General features: G+C 41.2%; 1 protein-coding gene across 1 annotated transcript in view; it reads left to right on the top strand.

Moving 5' to 3' along the window:
- The window catches only part of SYCP2L (synaptonemal complex protein 2 like), an 87,427-nt gene that overhangs the window by 14,009 nt on the left and 58,807 nt on the right, over positions 1 to 14,611 (top strand). The window contains exons 9-12 of the mRNA XM_075270835.1: positions 630 to 722; positions 1,503 to 1,563; positions 2,957 to 3,105; positions 14,390 to 14,453. Of these exons, the coding sequence (XP_075126936.1) occupies positions 630 to 722; positions 1,503 to 1,563; positions 2,957 to 3,105; positions 14,390 to 14,453 (367 nt within the window). The remainder of the gene's footprint in view (positions 1 to 629; positions 723 to 1,502; positions 1,564 to 2,956; positions 3,106 to 14,389; positions 14,454 to 14,611) is intronic.

The following is a 14,611-nucleotide window of genomic DNA, read 5'->3' as shown; positions in this document are numbered from 1 at the left end:
CATCTTTCAAACCCATTCAAATGAATGGGTATGAAAGAGTCCTGCAGGTTTCAGTCTCCTGCCTCTATTTTGTGCAGGAAACGGAAACCTGCAGAACGGAGACTGGGCGCAGATGTGAACAAGCCCTTAGCCTCTATTCACTCCTGGAGCTAAGTGGGCACCATATTTGATGTCCTGGCAACCGCTGTAGTATTACGGTGAATGTTGGGTTAATAAAAATCAAATTGGCAATCTGCAAATGAATAAATCTAATTGCCAATTTTTTAACAAATGTTATGTTTCATGTAGAGACTTGAAACATAACATTTATTTGTTAAAGTGTAGAGATCCAAACTAGAAATTTGTCAAAGCTGTTTGTACAATGTCTGTGTAAACCATCAGATTTCGGTGGGGTTCTAACTGCCAATACCCCTCTGATCAGCACATATTTTCTCTTTCTCTCTCTCTCTCTCTCTCTCTCTCTCTCTCTTTATATGGACATAGCAACAGGACCATACAAACAGCTGTAACTGGAGCTGCAGCTGGTCTTATTCACGTTTGCTGATTAGCAGGGGAGAACACCTTTTGCTTTTTGTTATTTCTGCTTGTAAATGCCAGCCATTCTCTAAATTGTTTTCTACTGTTTTTAGCTGACAAAACCTCAGGATGAGAAACTTGAACACTTTTGGATTGATTTCAACGTTGGCAGCCAGAGTATCTCATTTTATATACAAAAAAATAAGGTAAATACAGTTTGTACTTTTACTTCTAGATAAATAGGATTTTAAATGTAATTTTAAATTGCACTTGCATTAGTGCTTTAACCTTTCCTGCCTTGTGTAAGCCTAAAAAGAGAAGATTAGTATTAGCTCAAGCCCCAAAGAGAAGTAACAGGGTATTGTACCGGTGGAAAATCTGGTTTAAAAAAGTTTGGAAAAAGGTCACTGGGAAAATTGTGCAGCTGAATAAGAGTTTTGTAATCGTTTAGTTAGTAAAACTTTTAGATTTAGTAAATGCAATCCACCAGATAGGGAAGAATGATATAAAGTCTGCCTACAGATTTTGGTTCTTCATCTGGATCAGGTAAATGTCTTGATTATTAATGTGTAATCATGCACTCTGGGGTAGAGATAGAGACCTAAAAAAAAAAAAATACATACATGTTTTTGGAATTCTCAAATGATTTGCAGATAATTTCTCTATCTCCAAAATGATTCCTGATAATAGCTAATAACTTGAGTAACTGCACAAGTAAAGAGAAGTAGGATTTTTGGGGGATCGTAATCCCAAGGTATGACACATACTTGCATCCATTTTTATATAATGTATCTGCTATCAAGAAGATAGAAAAAAAGAAAGCATAATAAATTAATTTAAATATATTGATGTAATTGAAAGGAAGTGAATTTTCCATATGATTTAAAGTTTGTTGTGTTCTGTAATGTATTTTAGTATGAAATATGATGATATGGCTTATAAAATATGTGATATGCAGAATAGCTAACTACAAAGTTTATTTTTAGGGTTGTCATTGGGAACCGGTCAGATTACAGAAAGAACTTCTAATTGGTTACAGCTTTGAAGGTACTACTCTGAAATATTGTCCCTTACTGGATACTTGCATAGAAAAACACATGTGAAAAGAAAATGTTCGATAAGAGCTGATGAAAATTACTGAACCTAGGGTATTACTCAATATTAATCATGTAAGGAAATGGCTATTTTGAGCCTTGAGGACACTTGTTTTTAGCTAATTGCTGTATTCTGAGAGCCGAATCTTTTGATACAGTACTTACGCTGATGTAGCCTTTTTTTTTATTTTGGCGACATGTAGTATAAATTACATGTTGGCTGTGTTTTGAGAATTATCCCATTTACATACACTCATTGACCAAACAAAAACAAAACTTTCTTAGAGATGTTGGATTGTTGGGAAACTTGGCATGCAGTTGGCAAGTCTGAGGCAGGTATGTCAATAATTACAGGTGTGGTCCAGTTAGTCACTGGATCTGCCGACCCAAAAAAGGATCTCCAATACTTCTTTAGGCTGAGGCCCCACGTTGCGGAAACAGTTTTTTTTTGTTTTTTTTTGTTTTGTTTTTTTTGCAGTTTTTTGAGCCAAAGTTAGGAGTGGATTGACCAAATGTAGAGGTATAAGAGCTTCCTATATGTTTCCCATTCCTTTTGAAGCCATTCTTGGCTTTGGCTCAAAAAACTGCAACAAAAAAGCTGTGTTTCCGCATTGTGGGGCCTTAGCCTTAGGGTAGTGAACCTCTTTGTGTGAGATTGGTAGCTGCTAGACATATCTCTGACACACTCAAACATTTTAGCACCTCATTGGACTGAAAGAAACAGGATGGTTGTTTTGACGAATTGCCTGCCATCTCGGCCATCCTGATCTAGCTGTTAGGAGGTGTTAGCTGTTAGGAGAAGGTGTTAGGTGAGGACATGTATACATGCTGAGGAAGTCCCAGAAGGACCACCAGTACAAAGTATAGTTTGAACCACTGACAAACTATGCTATTAACCAGCCACATCACCTTTGTTTAGTGGTGTCATAAATGAGAAACCTGGAATCGTTTCATCTTAAGCAAAAAATCAGGTTCCTCTTGGGATCTGAAAATTCTCAGGTTTGAGAATTGAAGCCTTTGGGTTAGTGCTACAGTCCTGCCTTTTGTTGTACAGGGATATTCTGCCCAAACTGCTGGTGTGATTATCTGGGGGAGTCATTGCATATGACAGTCGGTCTCACCCCTAGTAGTGATACGCACAGGACATCCTGCCCCATCCATGTAAAGTGTGCCACCACCCTTCCTTCATTTAGATGGTACACACTGCTAAAACATTATGCATGTCAGTCGCTTCTTGATTTTGTTTAACTGAATTGCTAGGTCAGGAAGCATTAGTGAGCTCAGAGTCTATCTATCTAAAGTTTCAGCCATGTGTGACTTTTTTTTTCTTTTTTTTTAATTTAAAGAATGCAATGGACAGAAATTCTTAAGCGTACACCTTAAGATACCTCAATCTATCAACAACAAGCTTGTAAAATACATCAAGATGAGCTTTGAACTTGAACATGACATTCAGAATGCTACAATTAAAACATATGGAGAGGATCTACAAATGGTATGTCAATGTTTCTCTTTCCCCTTCCTCACCTGCTCACGCTCTGCTCTACTCTACCTACAGCAGGACTAAAGCAGAATTTGTGGCGAAACAGAGAGCTGGAGCAACAGCAGAGACTGTACACAGAGGTTTCCAGCACCCTGCTGTGCTCTAAAAATCGAATAGTCAGGTCTCCATGGGACTTGTATATTGGTAAGGAAGCTTAGCTTGTGCATGGAATTTCCTGGCCAGCTTTATTTTCCGGTATAACCCCATTAATGTGCATGACTTATAAGGCCCTTTATTATGTTTACACTATACTATACTCTAGTATAGTTTTAGCTCTTCAAAGCCAAAAATCACACAAAGTAATTGCAGTTAGAGTTTTTTAGCCTCCTTCATCTTTACATATGAGTATGAGATCAAGAAGTTTGAATCATATTTAAAGTAAATCATTTATTTACTGACTAAAATGAACAGGTGAACGCTTTTCCAATGGGTTTCCAAAGGCCCCTGAGCTGCTCCATTGTCTCAGATCCTGACCTCATCTTGCAGTCCTGGCACTTCTGTCAGTTTGTGTATCTTTGACTTGCTTGAGGGTAACCTGTTATCTAACTAATTTCAATAGCTAAAACAGCTGTCCTGCTCTGTTTCTGCAGTCTCTGTAAGATATTTGTTTTTGAAGTTTTCTGAAATTTGTGTGTCTTGCATTATTTTTGGTAATCAGGAAGGAAGTAAAAGATTAATCCAAGCACGTTCAGTATCTTCAATAGAAAATGGACCTGGTAAGTACAGATTCCCATTGTCACTGCATTTTCTTATAAAAGTCTGTTACTTATGCTCCTAAAATAAGTAGCAGCAAAAGAGGATCTTTCACATCCTCTGGGCACATGCGGTGTGATACACCGCTAGAAAGCCGACAGTGCGCCGAAATCAGCGCACTATCGGCTTTCCATTTCTTTGCCCCCACTGAAGAACTATCTGTGCCATTATAGTAGCTCTTCAGGGTCAGAAGAGAGTTTCTGACAGTCGGTCAGGAACGCCCCTCCTGACAGCGTCTATTGCACTGTACTGTGAGAGGGGGTGTTCCTTACCGCCCAGCGATGACGTTGAGTGGTGAGGAAGGGCCCCCCCCCACTCCTGATAGTACTTGCTCAGAGGTTTACTTATTTATTTCTTCATTGATGGAGCTGCATCTGCACTGGACCTGACTATTTGAATGCACACTTAAATAAACAGATCTTTAGTGGGGAAAACCCTTTCATCATAAATACTCTATCAAAAAAACCAATTTGGATCTAGGATGTATTTTTATCATGGGCAAGTGTACAGATCACAGAACTTTACACTTGACTGCAGGATATCTTATCACAGAACACATCAAAAGCCTTTGGAAATCCATTGAAAGTTTTGTCTTAATTTGTTAAGCGTCAGGTTAAACTTTGCAATGTCTGTAGATGGCAGATTTTTTCCTTGAGGGATCATTTTTGCTGCTTTTTTAAGTGGCATTTTTTTTCTAAATTAAACAAAACACATTCCCTAATCATTTTATCTAATTCTATAGTTTTTTGGTTTTTTTTAATAATTTTTCTGCACAATGGTATCAGCCCATAGTATGGTAACGCCCACTTACATCATTTAGAGAAGTTTTACAGCAGGCACGTGGACCATAGTGTAGTGTCCCAGTACACTCCTTCTTGCCATTATAATAGTTGTATGCTATGTAATGTCATGTCTCTCACAATGTACTAATACTGAGTATCACTATCTATCTGTGTTTTCCTGTGTGCATACATTGTGTTTATTTCCATGTACTGTTCTGCTGCCACCTATGTTTCACTCTATGTAGGTGCATGTGATATAGGATCCCAATCACTTCATACACAGCACGAGCAGAACTTTCTAGCAAGCTGTGGGTGGAGACTTTAGCCCCGCCTTCCTTTTAGAAGGGGAAAGGAAACCAGAGCAGCCATGTTGTGGAGAGTGCAGTGTGTGAGGTAACAGCACCTGCTGCTACTCCAACTCCAGGCAGGATTTTCAGATTCCTCCTGCCAAACCCTAGGAGCTACATGGTGAATCTCACAGGATATGTAAGATGCAGTGTCTCCTAGGACCATTCACCAGTCCATACAGAGGGGATAACAGCCATACTGCTACTGTCTCCAAGAAGGAGAGAACCTGACAGAAAGGAGCAGCTATAAAGGAGCCTTTCTGCATTCCTGGACCTAAAGAAGGCCTCCGGTCATGTCCAGTGCTCCGTGGTTTCCAGGCCACGTGTATTAGGTCTGCGTCCGGCTATCGGATACTGCAGCCCAGTAACCGTGAGTAACTATATATACCCCAAATTAGTCACCCGCCGGGAGCCAACCGGTGAAGATCCCTCTTCTGTATCTATAACCTGGACTGTCTCTCCTCAATACTCTAAACTACCAAATCTGAGGAGAGTTGTGTCAGCATCAGCCATTACCTGTCAGCTTACAAGGGAATCCTGCATCACATGCACCCGCTGTATTGTACATGAGACTGTATCACTGGGAGGTATGGCGGCACTATATGGTAGTCCTCCTCACATGTACCCTGCTGTATTGTACATGAGACTGTATCACTGGGAGGTATTGCTGCACTTTATCAGAGTCCTCAGTAAAGAAACTTTTGGTTAACAAAGGACTGTCTTTTGCTATCCTTCTTTTGAAAATTGACTTGCTGTGTGTCCTATGAGAGGTGCCCCACAGTCAGGACCACCACTACAGTTACCGTGACCATTACAACATCTCAGCTATCAGAGGGACTACTACCCCCATTAGGTCCTACTATAACACCTGCATCCCTTGGGATACCACAATAGACAAAATAGTCTGGAGATGATCATTCACACAATTGTGATTCTAATTGACTGTGAAAAGCTGACATTTTTCATGACTTCAGGAACCAGTTTACACAGATTCCTTGTAGACCAGTGCCGTAACTACCTCCGTAGCAGCAGAGGCAGCTGCCACAGGGCTTTGGCCTAGTCGTCTGACGTCTCATGACCCTGGCCTGCATCCCGGGTAATGTGACGTCTGACGTCATTGAAGATGGACTACTTCGGAGTCCGACCACGTAGGAGCCGGGAGATGGGTGAGTAACAGAGCAGTTTTTTGTTTTTCTCTCCCTGGGTCTCTGATTATTATACTTTGGGGTCTGAAAAGACCCCAGAGTATAATAATTGTTTATGGGTGTCCACAGTGGGACATAATACTGTGTGCAGGGGCCACTGAGGGACATAATACTGTGTGCAGGGGCCACTGAGGGACATAATACTGTGTGCAGGGGCCACTATGGGGTATAATAGAGCGCGCAGGAATGCGTAGGAGGGTGTCAGTCGGGGGGGGGGGCATGTCAAAAGTTCGCCACGGGGCCCCACCATTCCTAGTTATGCCACTGTTGTAGACTTGAGTCTATTGAGAGATGCGTGAAAAGGAACAAAAATAGAACATATCCTTTTTTTTTTTTTTTTTTTTTTTTTTTTTTCTTAATCCATCTCTTATTAAAAAATAGACAAGTGAATAGACCATGGGATTGCATTCATAGCACAGCCATGGGATTGCTATTGTTTTATACATTTGTTTGAATAGAGCCTATGGGTGAATTTTCTAGACTTAATCTGTGACTTATATAGAGGTCCTTGTTCAGAGAGAGGGAGGATCCTATCTTGCTAGTATATAGAGGCTATCTTTCATTGTAAACCTGCCTGTGATAATGATAACATGACTACTGTTACAGGAGGCATCAGACACTTTATTAGGCTTAGTGCATAGTAAGACCTGCAGATCTAGATAGCAACACTGAAAATATAGAGGACTTCATCAAAATATCTTACGTACAATCTTGATTCAAGAAGTCAGTCTGTTTTCATGACACATTTCCCTTTCAATTTTTTTTTTTTTTTTTTTTTTTGGGGGGGGGGGATAAAATGTATCCTTTCATGCAACATGAAAGGTTCAGTGCTGCAGCAGTATAATTAATATTGACAGACAGGATCATATCCTCGCCTTTTACCAAAGCTGCCTTTGTCTAAATTCAGTGTGGTGCTCTTGTGAAGTTCTTCTAGAAGTACAGCTTATTTCTTATTTCTGTTGTTAGTGATATCTGATAGTGATGAACAGAAAAGTATCCAGGCAAATCTTATCGGGGGTAGTGATTCTACGTGCACATTTCCTTCTTCTTTTATTAGTGAGCAGCCTGCAACTACAGTAAGTTTCACTTATTTTAATATGTTTTTGAACTGGAAATTTTTTTTTTTATTTCATTTTTAAGGATGTGTGTTTTCTTGAAATCTCTCTCTCATCCTATCCTACTAAAGTTGTAAATGTGAAAGTTTGGATGTTTGAGGAACAAACATACAAACACGCAATCACGCAAAAACCTCTGAATGGATTTGCCTGAAATTTGCCACATACATAAATTGGAACCCCAAATAAAACATAGGCTACTTTTTATCCCAGTAAATGATGTCACTTCACGACCGCTATGACAGAATTTATCTTCAGACTACAGTAAAGGACCTTTGATGACGTTATCACAGGCCCTTGAGCCATTCTCCAGTAGGATCACGCTATTGTGTGGACAGATCTATATAGGATGAAACTGGACACTGTGTAAAAGCTGCATAAAGTGGAGTGTAACGGAAGGTCAGGAGAGTACACAACATGCACGCTGTGTGTGGGCAAGAGGACTATATCGGGTGTAGACTTTGTGTGAGTGCGACGGGGGAATGTGGTGTTCTGCCTTGGAGGGGAGAGAACTGTGACAAATTTCAGCAATATCCCTTCAGCCGTTTCAAACACAGAAGCTGCTCAGACACTCACCTAAACAAACCCCTGTAATCCACATTGTGGCTTGTAGTAGAGCTTAGGCCGCACTGTAACAGCACAGCTGAGTAGGCTCTACATATGCAAAGATGTACATACAGCTGAGTATGCTGCGCATATGCAGCGCTGTAGCAGAGCCGAGACACTTGAGCAGGCGGATGATACTGTGTCTAATTTCTGTAACATCCGTTCAGCCGTTTCAAACACAGAAGCTGCTCCGACACTGACATACGAACACCCATTTAATAATAATACATTTTATTTATATAGCACCAACATATTCCGCAACGCTGTACAATTTGTAGGGTTTAAATAGACAGAAAGATGCATTACAAAGAAAGTCATTTCACACGAGCTTACAATCTATGAGGTAGAGGGGGTGATACAAGAGGTAGCAGGGGCGGCATTGCTTATGCAGAGGTCAGACACGTTTGTAATAGAGGTGACTGTCATTACACAAACTTAAAGCTTTATGAGCCATCACTAGTGGTGTGTTTTAACATGTGGATGGAGCTTGGACCTATGAAGTTAGCCTGAGATGGCATCATATCATGTGGGGAAATGTGGGAGCGGGGACAGAGGAGGGTTAAACTTTGGGGATTCTAATTATATTACGGAAGGGTTTACGTTAGAAATTGTGATAGGCCTGTCTGAAAAGATTCAAAACCACAAAAAGAGAACATCCATATCCAAATAGTAAAATATAACTTTTTATTGATATCCAAAAAGTAAAATCATTTGTATAGATATAAATTATTGCACAATTACGTAACATAAAAGAACATGTAGGGGAACCATATAGGTTTCAAGTGCCAGCAAGTGCCCTGGACGAAGCCCTGTGGCAGGGGCGAAACGTACATCGGACATTCTTTCCTGGTGTGATGGTGAGGTGACACATTTGGACAAGTTTTTTTTTTTACACCTTATGGGTTTGTTTGGGGAGTAGATTAGGAGGGGTGAGATTGGTACCAGGTCAGGTGATTATCCTGCAGTTACTAATGTTGAGAGGTTTTGTGTTTTACAAGTTTAACTCTCATGTGTACTTAAAGGGGCTCTATCAGCAAAATCATGCTGATAGAGCCCCACATATGCGTGCATAGTCTTTAAAAAGGCTATTCAGGCACTGTAAAAGTTAAATTAAACTACCCCCCCATTTTAAAATAATAACTTAAAAAGAATGTTCTCTACTTAAGGAACGTGCACCCTGGGCGGGCATTCAGGGTGCGCCGTCTTCTTCTTCCCCGCCTCTTCTTCCTCTGACGTCTTCGGATCCCGTCCTCCTTCGGCGCTTGCTCGCGGACACTGATAAAAAAAAAAATAGCCCGGGCGCATGCGCAGTAGCGCACGGCTTCTATTACGTCTACTGCGCATGCGCCCGGGCTATTTTTTTTTTATCAGTGTCCGCGAGCAAGCGCCGGAGGAGGACGGGATCCGAAGACGTCAGAGGAAGAAGAGGCGGGGAAGAAGAAGATGATGCACGTTCCGTAAGTAGAGAACATTCTTTTTTAAGTTATTTTAAAACGGGGGGGGGGGGGGGGGGGGGTAGTTTAATTGAACTTTTACAGTGCCTGAATAGCCTTTTTAAAGGCTATGCACGCATATGTGGGGCTCTATCAGCATGATTTTGCTGATAGAGCCCCTTTAATGAGTGAATGACCCTGACGTTATACTTCTGGTATACCCTAAAAAAATATATGCTCCTCACCATACCTGTGATGTATTGCTATCATCTTTGCGATACAGTGTGATCTTTCCTCACATCAAGGTTTTTGCTGGCACTTGAAACCTATATGGTTCTCCTATATGTTGTTTTATGTTACGTAATTGTGCAATAATGTATATCTATACAAATGATTTTACTTTTTGGATATCAATAAAAAGTTATATTTTACTATTTGGATATGGATGTTCTCTTTTTGTGGTTTTGAATCTATGGTCCCATATCCAACCATGTGGTATTGGCCTCATATGTTGCTAACTGTCTGAAAAGATGTGTCTTTAGATTGCGTTTGAACTGTAGAAATTGGGAGTTAATCTGATTGTCCGGGGTAGAGTATTCCAGAGAAGTGGTGCAACTCGGGAGAAGTCTTGTATACGAGCGTGGGAGGTTCTGATAATAGAGGATGTAAGTGTTAGGTCATTGAGTGAGCGGAGAGCACGGGTTGGGCGGTAGACAGAGATGAGGGAGGAAATGTAGGGAGGTGCGGCATTATGGAGAGCCTTGTGGATGAGGGTGATAACTTAAAATTTTATTCTATAATGAATAGGCAGCCAATGTAGCGACTGGCACAGACCAGAGGCATCGCTGCAGCATCTAGACTGATGGATGAGCCCAGTGGCGTAACTACCACCATAGCAGCGGTAGCAGCTGCCACAGGGCCCGGGACATTAGGGGCCCGGTGACAGCTGCTACCGCTGCTATCATTATTCTCGGAGGTCTTTTCGGACCCCCGAGTATAATGATCGGGGCCCCCTGTTGGTAGAATACTTTCCACCAACAGGGGGCCCCGAAGCTGCAGCAACGGCTGAGACACAGGAGCTGCAGCTCTGGCTCCTGTCAGCGATTCAGGACGTTCCCCCTCTCTCCCCCCTCCCTTTCTCTGCTGTCCTCTGCCCACCAATGAGAGGAGGAGGCGGGGCTTATCCCTGCCGAGCTCCTGCCGTCCGTCCTGCACTGGAGGAAGAAGGAAAATGAAACTAAAGCTACACAGGTACGTACTGGGGTTACTTATTAATGTCAGGCATATGGGGGGATTACTTGTGTTTTAGTAACTCCATGTGCCTCATATTAATAGAAGTTAACCCCATCATCTCCCTGACATTAACCCCTGTGTGCCTCACCATAAGAGTTACTGATGTGTGAGACATATGGGGGTAATAATAATGAAGATACTTTATTATTACCTCCATGTCTCTCACATATCAGTAACCCTTATGGTGAGGCACACAGGGGTTAATGTCAGGGAGATGATGGGGTTAACTTCTATTAATATGAGGCACATGGAGTTACTAAATTGTAATGCACATGACCAGATTTTTTTATCCACAATTTGTCCTGGTATAGCGGTCAGCGGGTGACGTGACAGTATTTAGTCCTGTAGGGGCCACTAAGGGACATAATACTGTGTGCAGGGGCCACTATGGGACATAATACTGTGTGCAGGGGCCACTATTGGGTATAATACTGTGTGCAGGGGCCACTATTGGGTATAATACTGTGTGCAGGGGCCACTATGGAACATAATAGAGCACGCAGGAATGCGTAGGAGGGACTCGGTCGAGATCTTCGGTGTCGGGGGGGGCCCCATGTCAAAAGTTCGCCACGGGGCCCCGCCATTCCTAGTTACGTCACTGGATGAGCCTGGACACTGCATTCAGAATAGATTACAACCAGCACATACGCTCACCGGCCACTTTATTAGGTACACCTGTCCAACTGCTCGTTAACACTTAATTTCTAATCAGCCAATCACATGGCAGCAACTCAGTGCATGTAGACATGGTCAAGACAATCTCCTGCAGTTCAAACCGAGCATCAGTATGGGGATGAAAGGTGATTTGAGTGCCTTTGAACGTGGCATGGTTGTTGGTGCCAGAAGGGCTGGTCTGAGTATTTCAGAAACTGCTGATCTACTGGGATTTTCACGCACAACCATCTCTAGGGTTTACAGAGAATGGTCCGAAAAAGAAAAAACATCCAGTGAGCGGCAGTTCTGTGGGCGGAAATGCGTTGTTGATGCCAGAGGTCAGAGGAGAATGGCCAGACTGGTTCGAGCTGATAGAAAGGCAACAGTGACTCAAATAGCCACCCGTTACAACCAAGGTAGCCAGAAGAGCATCTCTGAACGCACAGTACGTCGAACTTTGAGGCAGATGGGCTACAGCAGCAGAAGACCACACCGGGTGCCACTCCTTTCAGCTAAGAACAGGAAACTGAGGCTACAATTTGCACAAGCTCATCGAAATTGGACAATTGAAGATTGGAAAAACGTTGCCTGGTCTGATGAGTCTCGATTTCTGCTGCGACATTCGGATGGTAGGGTCAGAATTTGGCGTCAACAACATGAAAGCATGGATCCATCCTGCCTTGTATCAACGGTTCAGGCTGGTGGTGGTGGTGTCATGGTGTGGGGAATATTTTCTTGGCACTCTTTGGGCCCCTTGGTACCAATTGAGCATCGTTGCAACGCCAAAGCCTACCTGAGTATTGTTGCTGACCTTGTCCATCCCTTTATGACCACAATGTACCCAACATCTGATGGCTACTTTCAGCAGGATAATGCGCCATGTCATAAAGCTGGAATCATCTCAGACTGGTTTCTTGAACATGACAATGAGTTCACTGTACTCCAATGGCCTCCACAGTCACCAGATCTCAATCCAAAAGAGCATCTTTGGGATGTGGTGGAACGGGAGATTCGCATCATGGATGTGCAGCCGACAAATCTGCGGCAACTGTGTGATGCCATCATGTCAATATGGACCAAAATCTCTGAGGAATGCTTCCAGCACCTTGTTGAATCTATGCCACGAAGAATTGAGGCAGTTCTGAAGGCAAAAGGGGGTCCAACCCGTTACTAGCATGGTGTACCTAATAAAGTGGCCGGTGAGTGTACATATAGGGCAAGAATTAGTAGTTTGAAACTGATATAAACACAATGCCAAAAGAGGCAACTACCACCATATATATTAAAACTAGCTGGTACCCGCGAGTTCGTCTGCGGTGATTGTAGAAATGGGTAAATACAGGCGCGGGTAAGGTTTTAGTAGTGTGTATAAGGTATGGGATATGAAATGTAACTTTGTATCTTGTTTTTGCTAAAATTCTGAGAACACATGAGACTTTTGTGTTGAAGTTCATTTGTATTTGAGCCGCTATACGGTGTTGTGAGAAACTGTACATAGTGTCTTTGGGACAGAGGTATTTGAAGTTAATATACTTCGATATACGACATTGTATGATTTGGTATTTTCTGCCAGTAGTGTGTTGACATTTTTAAAAAAAGTAAAAAAAAGTTTGTAAAAGTTGCCATATTCTGACAGCAGTCACTTTTTTATTTGTCTGTGTCGGGGGATGTGATTTTTTGCGGGGCCGGGTGTAGTTTTTCGTTGTTGCATTTTCGGGATATGCAATTGGTTTGATCACATTTGATTGATATTTGTATGATAATGAAAATAGTGGAAAAAACGGCGGTTTTGGACTTTTCAGTATCTTTGCTGCTATGTCGTTAAGCGTCCAGGCAAAATATTTGTATAGCTTTGTAGAGCGGGCGATTTCGGACACAGGGATACCTAACATGTATGTGTTTCACAGTATTTAACTACTTTTATATGTGATTTGAATTTGTAATACTTTTTATTTTATTTTTTTCCTTTTTTTTGTTTTTGCATTTATTAGACTGCCTAGAGGTATTGACATGGGTGGGCGGTGTCGCGGATTGTCAGAGCGGTGGGGGTGGGCAAACAGGGCTGCTCCGGAGTGTTAAAGAGAGCCTCCTGGAGTATCGTTAAGGTGAGGGGCAAAGTGGTAAAGTATATTTGATTGTGTGGGGTTAGGGGCTAGGCTGTAGAGGGCAATATGAATTTTGTGGCTTGCTATGGTCCAAAGTGTGTGAGATTGCAGAGATGGTGGTGTGAGTTTGGGTTTTGTGGGGGTCCTGGCACAAACGTATGTGCGCTATTGTGACGAAAAGTAGCCTATTGCGCAATTGGGTGTATTAACTATGTTTGTGGAAACTTTCAGCCAAATCGGTCGAGCGGGTTTTGCGTGATTGAGGAACAAACATCCAAACTCACAAACTAATTTATAATATTAATAGGAAGGATATATATATATATATATATATATATATATATATATATTCTTTATTACATAAATACAGAAAATCCAATAAATAACCTACATGTAAAAGGTAGTACAGGGGAAACAATGTAACAAAACCAGCATTAGAGGATGATATAGCATGTAGGAAATATATATACCATAAACACTTTCACCTAATAGTGAATTTATGAATGGTAGCAAATTGTGTTTTAAAAGGAAAAGATCTATAAATATATATACCATCTGACCCATATGTGAAAATAGCTAATTAGAAGATGATATATGAGTAACATATAAAGGGTAGATGTACACAATAAAAGATATAAAATACACCCAACAATTTGCTAACACATGCCAACATATAACAAGGGAGAGATGAAGTGTTGAAATAATAAAAGTATTTACCTATTCAACACATCTAAGCTGGTGACGATCCCCCAGAGGGGTCTTCCCTCAGATACCATATCATATGGCATTGTTCATATAGTTGATCAAATAAAATTGTACTGATTAAAAAAAAAAGAAAATGCAAGACTATATATATTCTGTGCTACTAAAATATGAGTCTAACCAGCCTGTAAATGATATTTTAACCAAGTAATGTGTGTGTGTGTGTTTTCTTTTTCTTCAGAAAGTGCATCATACATCACCGCAGCAAACTGAAAAGTTAAATAATTTACAAGATGTAATGACAGGTTTGTGTAATGATACTATACAAACTAGGAAAGATATATATATATATATATATATATATATATATATATATATATATATAATATGGGTGCAAATTTTTATTATATATGTCCTACCGCCCTCTATTGGTGTGCATACTTGAGGCACTGGCATCCTAATT

Source organism: Leptodactylus fuscus, chromosome 4 (genome assembly GCF_031893055.1).
Source record: "Leptodactylus fuscus isolate aLepFus1 chromosome 4, aLepFus1.hap2, whole genome shotgun sequence".
In the NCBI taxonomy this organism is placed as follows: Eukaryota; Metazoa; Chordata; class Amphibia; order Anura; family Leptodactylidae; genus Leptodactylus; species Leptodactylus fuscus.
This window is presented reverse-complemented; position numbering and strand designations above follow the sequence as displayed.